Source organism: Salvelinus sp. IW2-2015, linkage group LG16, assembly GCF_002910315.2.
Source record: "Salvelinus sp. IW2-2015 linkage group LG16, ASM291031v2, whole genome shotgun sequence".
NCBI classification, from domain to species: Eukaryota; Metazoa; Chordata; class Actinopteri; order Salmoniformes; family Salmonidae; genus Salvelinus; species Salvelinus sp. IW2-2015.
The window spans coordinates 15,885,954-15,900,401 of record NC_036856.1 but is presented as its reverse complement, the minus strand read 5'-3'; the positions used below and the strand labels follow the sequence as shown (position 1 = coordinate 15,900,401).

General features: G+C 42.4%; 1 protein-coding gene across 3 annotated transcripts in view; it reads left to right on the top strand.

Annotated features, from left to right (window-relative positions):
* Positions 1-14,448, top strand: part of LOC111975535 (guanine nucleotide-binding protein subunit alpha-11) — a 118,274-nt gene that overhangs the window by 76,783 nt on the left and 27,043 nt on the right. The window contains exon 1 of one of the 3 annotated variants that reach the window (XM_024003860.3): positions 465-1,449. The exons of the other annotated variants lie outside the window; for them this stretch is intronic. Within the exon in view, the coding sequence (XP_023859628.1) occupies positions 1,423-1,449 (27 nt within the window). The 5' untranslated portion in view covers positions 465-1,422. Of the gene's footprint in view, positions 1-464; positions 1,450-14,448 lie in introns of those variants that run through there. 3 annotated transcript variants of the gene reach the window in all.

Here is a 14,448-nt window from a genome sequence, read left to right as displayed (position 1 = left end):
TGTCTTTATTATGAACAATTTCCGAATGAGCTTTTGATACATAGCCTATGTAGCGCCTACAGTATGATGTTTTATGATTTGAACAAATAGGAAACCAGAAAACATACACTTGATGCATTTTCTTATGTGGTTGACATTTGTTAATACTGACATTTGTTAATACCACTGCTCAGTGGGAAACGATAGAAAACACACAAATGCAACTACTCTACTAATTTTAAGTGGAATTTTGGTGTTCACTTCCACGAGGGGCGCTAGTTCTTTAGCCATCCAATGGGATGTTGTTTGGGCATGTTCAGAAGTGAAACGTAGAAAGTTTCAGATAGAAATACATTTTCTAGAACACTGTTCCAATTGACAAAGGGAGAATCTCAATTACATATCCTCGCGTCCTCTCTCCTCGCCGCCTCAAACCCCATTGGAGGAGAAAGGGGTTGGACCTCTGGCTTCCTCAATCGATGAGTTTTGAAGAGGCTAGGATAGAGGACGCGAAGAGGATTCAATTGAGATTCTCCCATAGAATATGATTTGTTCTGTGCGTTCGAGTTCTACGTTGGGCGTTTTGTAACGTCGCACCTTGCCCCAGGAATGGAATGTCTTCAGCCCCGCAACTGCCATACATTGACTGTTCGGCTAGGGCTCTGCGAGATATTGAAGCTGAGCGAGTGTATCATTTAAAGTTTCCAACGCGATTTGTTATTGTAATGATTAACGCTTAAATACTTTTATTGCGACAACTGTTTACTCGTAATACTTGGTATTTTTTTGGTTGTTTTGAAGAAACGGGGAGGATTCAACTTAAGCGAATCCGGAGGTCCATTTTGTTATTTTTGCGAACCAAGCTGTTTTTTCCACTGAAGCTTTTATGGTGTTAGCGGACATATAGCTCGTTGGCTTTGTTGCGTTTGCTAAAATACACGGCGAATGAAGATTGAACAAAACAAACCACGACAAGACATATCAATATAAGTGTTAGCTATATATGCATATTATATTTGGCTAGTACGTAAGCTAACGTGACCTAGCTAGCTACTACAGGCTGAAAGCTAGCAACAGTGATGAATCATTTTGAGCGACAGCCTTTGAAGAATTAAGCGAGGACCATTCAAATGGTTGAGGTTTGTAGCTAGTTCATCAACAAAGAGAGAACGAAATTAAATCAGATAACTAATAACGTTAGGCTACCCCTGTCGAAAGATCTACACCTGGACAAACATATTAGTTAGCTAACGCCAACTGCATCACCAATTTTGGGACAAGAGCTAACTAGCTATCTGGTCAACTCGTGCGATTCTTGGCTAGATTCAAGCTTGCAAATACGGACAAAGAGAGGAACAACGTAAGCTAATATTTTTGTGTCAGCATTTAGAATCTTCCTCATTCATCGTATTTGGAAAGGAAAACAATAAACAAGGAATTGACATGATGTTTCCACAATCCAGACATTCAGTAAGTGAATTTAATATTCAGACGCACTTGCATTTTTTTTAGGATTATTTTCTGCACTGAACTTGTTTGTGTGCGCGTGCTAGTTACATTGTATCTCGCTAGGTAGTTATACAATGAGCAAGCTAGTTACTTCGCGTGCTAGTTACTTTGTATTATGTCAAAGGTTTTTGACATGACTAGTGTTTTTATGCCCTTAGTATGTCACTACACCAAGAGAAGCGGATTGTCAAATGTCGTTTCAGCTCTGAATTAAACAGACACCCCCTGGGGTAATTTGATTACCAAACCAGATAGAAGTTACTCATGCGTAACCACCAGCGTTCCTTATTTTGCCTATTTACTTGTGCTCACACATTTGCATGCCTATGTTGAATGGGATTTCACATGTTGTTTTACACTAATTCATAATCATGCTCATATCCAGGTTTTTGCATCAAACATCAGTGAAACAATTCCAAGAGTAGTAATGTTCAGTACAGAATCAACATGATTTGCATTGTAAATGAATTTGGATTTCAAGCCAGATGGGTAATGTAACTAGAGAGAATGGRTATTTTACTTTAGACACAAGCATAGAAGCCCAACAAAATCATGTATGCAGTGGAGAGATGACTTGCACAGGGAGCCCCAAATTATGACATTGAAGAAGTTGGGACTTTGCAGGGATGGTACAGGAACTACATTCTCAACGGTCTTATTTTGACCTTGAAATCAACCTCAGATTTGCTTTGGAGATGCTGGGGGGGCTTATCAACTTTCCCCAAAAGTTCTTATTGACTTGCACAAAAGTGCCTTCCATAGCAACATTCAAGGATTAACAAGCCCTTGATTTTACCCTCTGAGTGAGACTTGGTTCGTGTCCGATGTTGATTAAACTTCAGAAATCAGAACTGCCAGTGACCTATAATTTGATGTTAGTTCGTTTGACAATGACTGATGTCTATGTGATTCTCTTGACCAGGGGTGAGAAACTCCAGTCCTTGGGGGCCAGAGTGGTGCCACACTTTTTCCTTATCCCTAGCAAACACAGCTGACTTAAACTGAACAAAAATATAAATGCAACATACAACAATTTCAAAGACTTTACTGACTTACAGTTCGTATAAGGAAATCAGTCAATTGAAATAAATGCATTCGGCCATAATCTGTGGATTTCAGATGTATTCACCGTTGTTGGTCACAGATACCTTTAAAAAAAAAATGGTGCATGGATCAGAAAACTAGTCAGTATCTGGTGTGACCACCATTTGCCTCATGCAGTGCAACACATCTCCTTCACATGGAGTTGGTCAGGCTGTTGATTGTGGCCTGTGGAATGTTGTCCCATTCTTTTAATGGCTCTGCGAAGTTGCTGGATATTGTTGGGAACTGGAACACGCTGTTGTACATGTCAATCCAGAGCATCCCAAACATGCTCAATGGGTGACATGTCTGAGTATGCAGGACATGGAAGAACTGGGACATTTTCAGCTTCCAGGAATTGTGTATAGATCTTTGCGACATGGGGCCATGCATTATCAAGCTGAAACATGAGGTGATCGCAGTGGATGAATAGCACTACAATGGGCCTCAGCATCTTGTCCCGGTATCTCTGTGCTTTCAAATTGCAATTGATAAAATGCAATTGTGTTTGTTGTCTGTAGCATATACCCCCACTCTGTTCACAATGTTGACATCAGCAAACCGCTCGCCCACAAGACGCCATACACGTGGTCTGCTGTTGTGAGGCCGATTGGCTGTACTACCGAATTCTCTAAAACGACGTTGGAGGCAGCTTATGATAGAGAAGTGAACATTCCTGCAGTCAGCATGCCAATTGCACGCTCCCTCAACTTGACATCTGTGGTGTTGTGTGAGAACTGCACATTTTAGTGGCCTTTTATTGTCCCCAGCACAAGGTGCACCTGTGTAATGATCATGCTGTTTAATCAGTTTCTTGAAATGCTGCACCTGTCAAGTGGATAGATTATCTTGGCAATGGAGAAATGTTCAGTAACAGGGATGTAAACAAATGTGTGCACAATTTGAGAGAAATAAGCTTTTTGTGTATATGGAACATTTCTGGGATATTTTATTTCATCTCATAAAATGGGACCAACACCTTACATGTTGCATTTTATATTTTTATTGTGTATTTGCATTCTAAACTGAAGATCATGATTAGTTGATTATTGGAGTCAGGTGTGTTAGCTGGGGCAAAAAGTGTACCTCCAATAAGGCCCATGAGGACTGGAGTTACCCATCCCTGCTCTTGACAATAAAATACGTAAGTGAAGTATCCATCTACCGGAGTATCCAGAATAATAATGAAGGCTAGTGCTGGTACTGGCTTGTGATTCATGGCCTGCAACCCAAATGTAGCAGGTTTATGTTGTGCCTTGACATTGGTAATGGAACACATATTTGCAAGCATGAAAACAAGTAACTCTGGTGGTCGGTTGCCTTTGATGACTGGAATAGGCCAACATCCAGTTTATTTCCTAAATTCCAAGTTTCCATGGTAACAAACTTTGGTCTCTGGAAAAAGCGGGTTCTCTCCCCATGGTCACACAACTGACACATTTGTCTATTCATTTAGATAAAAAAATAAACACTGCAGTAAACATCCATTTTTGAAATGTTCACATCACTTGTGCTAAATTGAGCTCAAATATAACTGAAAATGAAAGCTTGAGAATAAAATGTAGGTAAKCCCAATTTTATTTATTTCACCTTTATTTAACCAGGTAGGCCAGTTGAGAACAGGTTCTTTGCAGGACTATTATGTTGCCGCGGTACACTTGCACTGATTTGTCGTCGCCAGTTCTAACACAGGCTAGAGCCTGGATGTCTCATGACATGAATGGTGTGCCTTTTTGCATCAGTCAGTGCAGCCGCGGCATGCAGCTCTGTTCTGAGGCTGGCGTTGTCTGAGAGGACCGCTCCTGCCACTTCACACCTCATCAGTGTGCAGAGGAGAAGTGAAGCGCTCGTAATTGTGTGAGATCTTACTGGCTCCCCATCGCACTCTCCAGAATCCCTCCGCTGACTGAGTTAGACTCAGCATTAGAGTTCAACCTGATTACAGTTGGTGGGTAGCCTCTTTATGTCTCTCACCCGCATCAGGAGTGGAACAGCTTGTGTGATAGGCCTGCAACCCAAAGGTATCTCCATTCTATCTTCTATAATGACTGGCTGTGTCCGAAAATAAATAACCATGTTAGCATACTACGTACTTAAACGGTATACTATGGACTCAACTTTTCATACTATGTAGCACGTACCATTTTAATAAAAAAGTATGCCACGCAGTAGCTCCTCCCGACTGGCTGTGTAGGTGGGGCGGCCGAGGTGTGGGTGAATTTTCCCAAATTCCAGACATGCATCGCATTAACCAGCCTGATAATGGCCCGTTTTCCAATTCGATTAATTGCTCTAAACAGAATAAGAATTATAGGCCTAGTCAGGCTGGTTATAGGCAGACTATCACATTCAACCTATACCATAGCCCGTCTGCTATTTAAAAAGGACTGAAGATAGAAACGGATCATTTGGTTCCATTTCAACATTTATTCGTGAAACCAAAGTGCTGTAACAAATGAAATCAAATAGCCTGATACACACACCTTAACTTTTCAAATGTTCAAATCAAAAGGCTGTTGCACAGGAACGTGGACAGTCGAGTTCATTGCAAATTCAGAACCGCTGGACAACAACAATACGCTAAAGCACTGATCATTGGGAACAAAATCAGAATGACTGCTACGGCTTGATCCATTAATTAAATAGGTAGCCTAGCCTGCAAACTAAAACAATCCATATGTTCAAATCAGAAGGCCTGATTTAACATGACATTAATAACGCAGCCACATCCTGAGTACCCGTTACCGACACATTCAAAAAATTAAGATTGTTTAGTATTTAGTTCAAAACTATAAGGCCAAGAGAACAGAAATCCACTTTGGGTAAAAAAACAACACTTATTTTCAAAGATGTAGCCTACGATGCAATACTTGTGATCATTGTAAGGAGAACAAAACTACTTGGTGTATATTTGAACACCACACATTCAGCGTCTTCCCAATTTGGCCTAGTGTTGGCTACTTGAAGAGAACTAGGGCCTATCACGCGCAGCCCACCTCTTCCAATGCACTGTGGGAGAGTGTGCATTGAATTCTACCAGATGGCAGAAATGAGTTTAACTTCCTGACATTTGAACCATACTCGATTTAAAACATTTAAAAAAATCATACTCTATTAAACATTTCCGTATACTGATAATGCCTCATGCACTATTACGTTGTTTCCTGCAATTCATTAATTTCGGAAGGGCATCCCTATATCTAATTGATCAGCTGTTGTCATTTTAAAGTATATTCTATTTTCGAAATGTCGCATACTATTAAACTTTTTTGCATACTCAAACGGCAACCTATTTTAGGATGCAAGTATGGGTATTCGGATACGACCACTGACTTTTACCCTCATAACAAACTGGTGTTAAACAGAGCTTCCAATAAATAACACATATATTGAACAAAAATATAAACGTAACATGCACAATTTCCCCCTTTTTTTWAWTTTTTTTTACTTAGTTACAGTTCAGAGAAAAAAATCGGTCAATTGAAATAAATTCATTAGGCCTTAATCTATGGATTTCACATGACCGGGCAGGGGCGCAGCCATGGATGGGCCTGGGAGGGCATAGGCCCACCCACTGGCTGGGCCTGTCTTCCCAATCAGAATTCGTTCCCCCCCCCCCCCTGACTATCCCGCAGGTAGGGATCCTAAGCTGACGTGGTCTGCGGTTGTGATGCTGGTTAGGTATACTGCCAAATTCTCTAAAACAACGTTGGAGGCGGCTTATGGTAGTGAAATCAACATGAAATTCTCTGGCAACAGCTCTGTTGGACATTCTTGCAGGCATGACAATTTCATGCTCCCTCAACTTGAGACAGCTGTGGCATTGTGTTGTGACAAAACTGCATATTTTAGAGTTGCCTTATTGTTGTCCCCAGCACAAGGTGCACCTGTGTAATATTCATGCTGTTTAATCAACTTCTTGATATGTCACACATGTCAGGTGTATGGATTGTCTTGGCAAAGTAGAAATGCTCAATAACAGGGAGGTAAACAAATTTGTGTGCGTATGGTAACATTTCTGTGGTCTTTTATTTCAGTTCATGAAACATGGGTCCAACACTTTACATGTTGCACTTTGTATATTTGCGTTTATGTTGATTTAGCTAAAAAAAAAAAAAGAAGAAGAATTTGATTCTGGGATTCCATCCACTTTTCTGCAATTCCAATGACCCTAGGTTGGAGAAGATGCCTTGGTGCTGTAGCTAGCCAGTCATCTCTGACGTGGTGCACTGGGGTTCAGTCACCTTTACCAAGGTGAGAACCTGGCCATTTGTCGCTTGTTTTTTCCCCCTAATCCAATTCAGTGCCCTTATGCTACTTGATTGGAGTATTAAGACCCAACACACAGGATTAAAAACGTGGATTATGGATTTAGTGCGACGCTTTGTGAGAGCTACAGCAGTTGGTTCACCCTTGGAGCATAAGTAGTTAATGTTGCACCTCCACTCTGTGCTGCTGAAGCCCTCTTTAAATCAAACTGAACAGTGCTGCTGGCTGGGCTGCCACAGGCCCTGTGGTTGGAAATATGTGACAGCTATAGATATGACTGTCAGAGATTAGAACCGTTATGATGGAAGACTTAAACTGGAGCCTGACAGGGGAGATGGATCTCTCAAACTCACCCAGTTCAGAAATGCCTCAAAGGTGATTTAGCTAGGAGTGCTTAAAGCAGAGTGTTTCACCTTTATATATTTTTGTAATTAGCCTAGTATATTCCATGTTATCATGGTAAATCAATTAAATTGAAGTTATTTTGCCTTCATCCCCCGTGCAATTAAGGTGTTGTAATTGTAATGGATTTAAGAAACTGAATGTGCATAGGATTCTTGCAGGAGTGTAGCAGTTACAGAACTATCACTCATCTTTCAAACCCCTGTTACCAGGGACAACGCCAGATGTTAGACCCAGGTGTATTTGCATACATTTGGTTGTAACACAGATAAACAAATGGCAGATGATGGATTGTTGACAGATGACCCGGGGAAAAGATTAACACCATTTAAATAATGAATATGCAATTTTTTTCCTAAAGAGCTCAGTCACTATAGTGGGTCAGTAGAATCCGTTGGTTTAAGTGAAGAAATCTTAATTTGGAAGTGGCTGCAGTCTGACCCAGATGTTTGAAGTTAACCATATTGTGTGGAGCCTGTTTAATCCTATGCATCTTCAAAGCAGTTTCTGCTGTAAATAGGACCCACAGAACAGCATGTAGTAGTATGGGACACACTGCTAAATGTAGTAGTATGGGAGTAAAATCTCACAAACCTATTGGCTATACAGCAATGTTGGCTGTGACTCACAAGTTTGCATGAGCGCACACACACACATCTTCCCTGCTTGTCGCCCTTTATCATGCATTTCCTCCCAGATTTGATGTAGTGTTGGGAGGGATGGAGGGGAAGAGGGTGCACAGGCATTATTAAGCCCACTTGAATTAACAGAACAGCCCCCAGCCTTTTCTGTAAAGCCTCCAGCTGGGGGAACTTAATCCCCATGGTCCCCTGTCTCGCCCATTAAACAAACTCCCTCCCACCCCTGCTCAATCGCTCTGTTACTCACACATTGCACCACAAGCACACAGTGAACACACAAGAGCACCCTCTTCACCTGTCTCTAGCCAAAGCTGACATCCACTCGTCAATGCAGTAATGATTGCACACATATTTAAATTAAATCAAGGTTTCCCATGTCTTTCACACTTTCCCATACACAACATCAATAACAAGGGTACAGACACTTCTTCAAATAACACCGTTTATGCACGCATACACACAAACGTCCTGACTGGCCTCAAGGGTCTTATCTGCTTTTTGTTTCTGGGGAACAAATTGAATGTGGGGCTTGACACACACACAGCCAGCAGATGTCTGGGTCGTTAAGGGCAGAGTCGCTCATTAGCATGACAGAGGGCCCAGAGCACCACCTCCCCGCACTCCGCGGGGGGCACAGCTATTGAGGGCAAGCCATGGGTCACAGGTGATATTGATTTTACTGGAGGGCCACACTGGCTGATTTTCAAATGACTGTTGGGTTGGGTGATTGGGACAGTCTCCAAGTCCCAATCATAAATACACATATTCTAAGCATGGAAGGCATATACACCTCCCCTTTCTGTCAGAGTTCATACCTGCCAATTTTGGAAGACTAACACAAAAGATTGGTTCTGCCCCCAAAAAACAATTATTTCACAAATAGCCATTTCAGTAATTGCTGACTAGATGAAATGCGAGGACTAAGGCTAAAGGGTGTTGAATATTTTACTTTTCCGTTGCTGAAAATGTGTAACATTTTTTACTTTTCCGTTGCTGAAAATGTGTAACATTTTTGGTGTTCTGATTTTAGGTCCTGGTTAGAATTCATTACTTCTTAAATCCTCTGAGAAGTGAAAGAACCACAGCCTTGTTGAATGTGTGAAAAGCATTGCTATTGTGCTGCTGAGAGGATTGGTTCTGTTGGTTGTTATTCCGAGACTTGAAGATTGCATGGAGAGACACCTGTTATAGCCTTCCGCCCAGCGCCTTTCTGACCACACTCTGTATGAGTGATGATTGTGTGTGGGTGGATTTTATGAGCCTCTGTTTTGTGTTCATAAATTATTGCATGCTTTGTGTGGGTTGGCCTTTTGTCTGTATACATTATTCCCGACGCTGCGAAAATTGTGAGAGAAAAGGACAAAGTGTAGGATGTTGGCAAGAGGGAGAAGCAGAGCATAAGGATGGTGTGTGTGTAGATGTGGTCTGTATTTGAGAGGAGGGAGTCTGGTGGGGGATTAAGTTTACTACAAGTATAACTCTGTTGATCTATGTGCGTGCACATGGGTGGAGTGGGATTGTTTTTGGAGTAGGGGGGGACACTTTTTGATAAAATTATATGCTCGCTGGTCCCACTCCCATTCACAAGGGGGCGATGGCAACATTTTTAATTTGTTTTTTCATTTTGTGGAAACAAGGAAGTATCACCTTCCCTTGCTAGTAGTAGCTAGTGGCAGGCTGGCTAGCTCACTTTGGCCTGGACTAAAAACATAGCAAGCAAGCTAGCTAGCCTTTTTAGATTCCCACATCTCCATGTGAAATGATCTGATTTATAATACAAAAATATGCCCTGGCAATATTCTTCTACTTGCCTGTGTAACCTACAACATTATCCCGGTTTGATGTGCTGCTTGTAGATTCATTCCCATATCAGCTAAAAATAGAATGTCATGTTTTGGTCATAGAGTAAAAAAGCACATGGCTAGCAAGTTGCCTATAGCAGGTTTTACCAATTCACAATAGCCTGTAATAACTAGTTATTACTTCTAAACAAAATAATTTTTTGGGTGGATTCTTCTTGTTTGGTTTACTATTTGAACAGTTGCTGAGATTATATTTGGTTATCAATCCAAAATGGGCTACTTTGACGAATAGCCTAAAGATCAGATCAAGGAACCAAGCGACAACACTGCCCCCGCGGCTGCGGAAGGAATGATACGGAGCATTTTCAGGAAGTAAAAAAGTATGTTGAATGCCGGAGTCTATTACAAAGGACCCGCCCCCTTTGTGACAAAACAACATTGCAACACTCTGAATCTTGCGTCTGCGTAGAGTTTGTGCTAAGCTTTAGAAGTGGAGCGGCAGCTGCATCAGTATTCAGCGGTGGCTATGTGTGTGTGTGGGGGGGGGGGGGCGCACCCCTGAGCAGGGCGCTGGGCTGGAACAAAGCGTCTCGGCAGGGGGGCTTTTGATTGGCCAACCCCTGTACAGGCCCCAGACCTGCCAGAACACAGGCACTGCAGAGCCCAGACAAGAGAATTAGCTGTACTCCCTCCTTTCAGACAGGCAGGGCAGGAGAAAGACTGGAGCAACAAAACACCTCATCCTGGAGCTCTTTGAAAACCCCAGAGATCTACGGCAGGCAGCCCTCCCAGACTGAGCTGTACGTGCCCAGGTGTAGGCTGTGGGTTGGCTGGGTCTAACTAGCCAGCTAGCTACGGTCATTGTTCAACAAATAGGAGTCAGAGTGCAGAGGAGGGAGCATTTTAGGATGCAGGTCTGTCCACTTATTTTGGTTATCAACCAGGGAGTAATCTTAGTACATCCTTTTTGGACACTTGTAAGTAATAACCTGGGTTTTTACAAACAGCCATCAATCACAGGCATAACCGCACTCTCTGTAATCTCACAGCCTCCTTCACCAGGCCATTTTTAATTTCCTATGGTTTCCAAACCCGCAACCCTGTTTCCCTCACTGCTTTCCTAACTTGTGACATTGCTCATTTCCCCTTGCCTTGCAGTCTTCCTCAGCTTGTTGCAGTTCCTGTGCTTTTGCCCTGGCTTTTGTGTGTGTGTGTTTAGGGTTTAATATTTTCCTGGTATTTTACAAATGTTCCATCCAGAGAATAAATCACTTTTTGTCCGGATATCAAGGTATTTCTCACAAAAACAGGAAGTGTCATTCAATGGCGTTATAAAGCATATAAATATGTCTGGATTTGATTAGAGCTTTGATCAGAATGAACATTCAAACCTGATCCTCCCTGAACCTGATGAACCATATAATAAATACATTTTATGAGCACTACATTAATGACATTTACTGAGCCCAAGCTCAAAAAAGGCCAAATGATCGTGCTGTTATCCAATACATATATGATATAGGCTACTGCACATTACGCACAACTGAAAAACAAAAGCCCATAAATGTGGCTAGCTATATGCTCTCTTGGGTAAATAAATGAAACTATCTCCAGTAGGCTAATCTTTTTGTGTGAGTTACTGTACTCTATTGTATTATATGGACTGGGATTACACACATTGTTCAAACCATGATGAAGCAGAAGAGTACATGTGATTCTGGTGCAACACACCTACAGTTACAAGTATAGGCTAGTGAATTTGTTTTTCATTTTGAAATAGAGTATAATAGGGCCTATTTTAGTAGGCTGACGCATAAACAGTACCAGTCAAAAGTTTGGACAAACCAACTCATTCCAGGGTTCTATTTTTACTATTTTTCTACATGATTCCATATGTGTTATTTCATAGTTTGTCTTCACTATTATTCTACAATCTAGAACATCGTAAAAAATTAAGAATCTCTGGAATGAGTAGGTGTGTCCAAACTTTTGACTGGTACTGTATACCTTTCATAATATTTCCCCTCGTGTTAGTAGCCTACCTCTTTCTCTCTATTGTTGCTAATGACATCCTTGAATAATATAGAACTAGAATTAGATGCAAAAGGCTTTCACTTTTCTTCACAAAGATTGAATGGTTATGGGTCTGAATAAATAACTGCTTTAGCCTACTGCCATTGTGTGTTCGCTCTTTCAAACTACCCATGAGTTCTATTGGCTGCTGTATTTCACGTTCTGCAAAAAAGAGATTGCATCCCTTTTTGAATAGTCTATTGGTATAAGAAATGCTTAAAAAAATATATGTCCAGCAAGCTATTGTAGTGTAGCATTTCCTGCATGGGACTCGAAGAGCTAAAGAGGCCAGCGGAATACAGGTGATTGCGTAAGAGACAGAGGCTGTAAGTTACACGGAACCCAAACCGGCTATCGTGCATAAATTTATTTTGACCCCCCCACACCAAACGTGATCACGACACGCAGGTTAAAATATCAAAACAAACTCTGAACCAATGACATTAATTTGGGGACAGGTCGAAAAGCATTAAACATGTATGGCAATTAAGCTAGTTAGCTTGCACTTGCTAGCTAACGTTAATTTGTCCTATTTAGCTAGCTTGCTGTTGCTAGCTAATTTGTCCTGGGACATAAACATTGAGTTGTTATTTTACCTGAAATGCACAAGGACCTCTACTCCGACAATTATTCCACACATAAAACGGCCAACCGAATCGTTTCTAGTCATCTCTCCTCCTTCCAGGATTTTTCATCTTTGAACTTATATGGTGATCGCATCTAAACTTTCATTGTATTACCACGACAACCGGCAACAAAGTTCGTCTTTCAGTCACCCACGTGGGTATAACCAATGAGGAGATGGTACGTGGGTACCTGCTTCTATAAACCAATGAGGAGATGACTTTCAGCGCGATCTGCGTCAGAAATAGGAATGACTTCTATTTTAGCCCTTGGCGTCGCAGACGCTCGTTGGCGCGTGCAAGCAGTGTGGGTGCAATAATTGAATAACATGGATTTCTAAATTTGTTTTGCGACGCTCGCMCACGCGACGTGTCCGGTCAGCATGTTAGAAGCTTATTATGCATATTATGCTAAATACAAGGCTGATACTGCATTGAATGTATTACCTGAAAGAGGTTGTGTGTGTGTGTGTGTATATATATACACTGCTCAAAAAAATAAAGGGAACACTAAAATAACACATCCTACATCTGAATTAATGAAATATTCTTATTAAATACTTTTTTCTTTACATAGTTGAATGTGCTGACAACAAAATCACACAAAAATGATCAATGTAAATCAAATTTATCAACCCATGGAGGTCTGGATTTGGAGTCACACTCAAAATTAAAGTGGAAAACCACKCTACAGGCTGATCCAACTTTGATGTAATGTCCTTAAAACAAGTCAAAATMAGGCTCAGTAGTGTGTGTGGCCTCCACGTGCCTGTATGACCTCCCTATAACGCCTGGGCATGCTCCTGATGAGGTGGCGGATGGTCTCCTGAGGGATCTCCTCCCAGACCTGGACTAAAGCATCCGCCAACTCCTGGACAGTCTGTGGTGCAACGTGGCGTTGGTGGATGGAGCGCGAATGATGTCCAGATTGCTCAATTGGATTCAGGTCTGGGGAACGGGCGGGCCAGTCCATAGCATCAATGCCTTCCTCTTGCAGGAACTGCTGACCACACTCCAGCCACATGAGTCTAGCATTGTCTTGCATTAGGAGGAACCCAGGGCCAACCGCACCAGCATATGGTCTCACAAGGGTCTGAGGATCTCATCTCGGTACCTAATGGCAGTCAGGCTACCTCTGGCGAGCACATGGAGGGCTGTGCGGCCCCCCAAAGAACTGCCACCCCACACCATGACTGACCCACCGCCAAAACCGGTCATGCTGGAGGATGTTGCAGCAGCAGAACGTTCTCCACGCGTCTCCAGACTCTGTCACGTCTGTCACATGTGCTCAGTGTGAACCTGCTTTCCATCTGTGAAGAGCACAGGGCGCCAGTGGCGAATTTGCCAATCTTGGTGTCTCTGGCAAATGCCAAACGTCTTGCACGGTGTTGGGCTGTAAGCACAACCCCCACCTGTGGACGTCGGCCCTCATACCACCCTCATGGAGTCTGTTTCGACTGTTTGAGCAGACACATGCACATTTGTGGCCTGCTGGGGTCATTTTGCAGGGCTCTGGCAGTGCTCCACCTGCTCCTCCTCACACAAAGGCGGAGGTAGCGGTCCTGCTGCTGGGTTGTTGCCCTCCTACGGCCTCCTCCACGTCTCCTGATGTACTGGCCTGTCTCCTGGTAGCGCCTCCATGCTCTGGACACTACGCTGACAGACATAGCAAACCTTCTTGCCACAGCTCGCATTGATGTGCCATCCTGGATGAGCTGCACTACCTGAGCCACTTGTGTGGGTTGTAGACTCCGTCTCATGCTACCACTAGAGTGAAAGCACCGCCAGCATTCAAAAGTGACCAAAACATCAGCCAGGAAGCATAGGAACTGAGAAGTGGTCTGTGGTCACCACCTGCAGAACCACTCCTTTATTGGGGGTGTCTTGCTAATTGCCTATAATTTCCACCTTTTGTCTATTCCTTTGCAACACAGCATGTGAATCTATTGTCAATCAGTGTTGCTTCCTAAGTGGACAGTTTGATTTCACAGAAGTGTGATTGACTTGGAGTTACATTGTGTTGTTTCCTTTATTTTTTTGAGCAGTGTATATATAATGAGAGAGAGC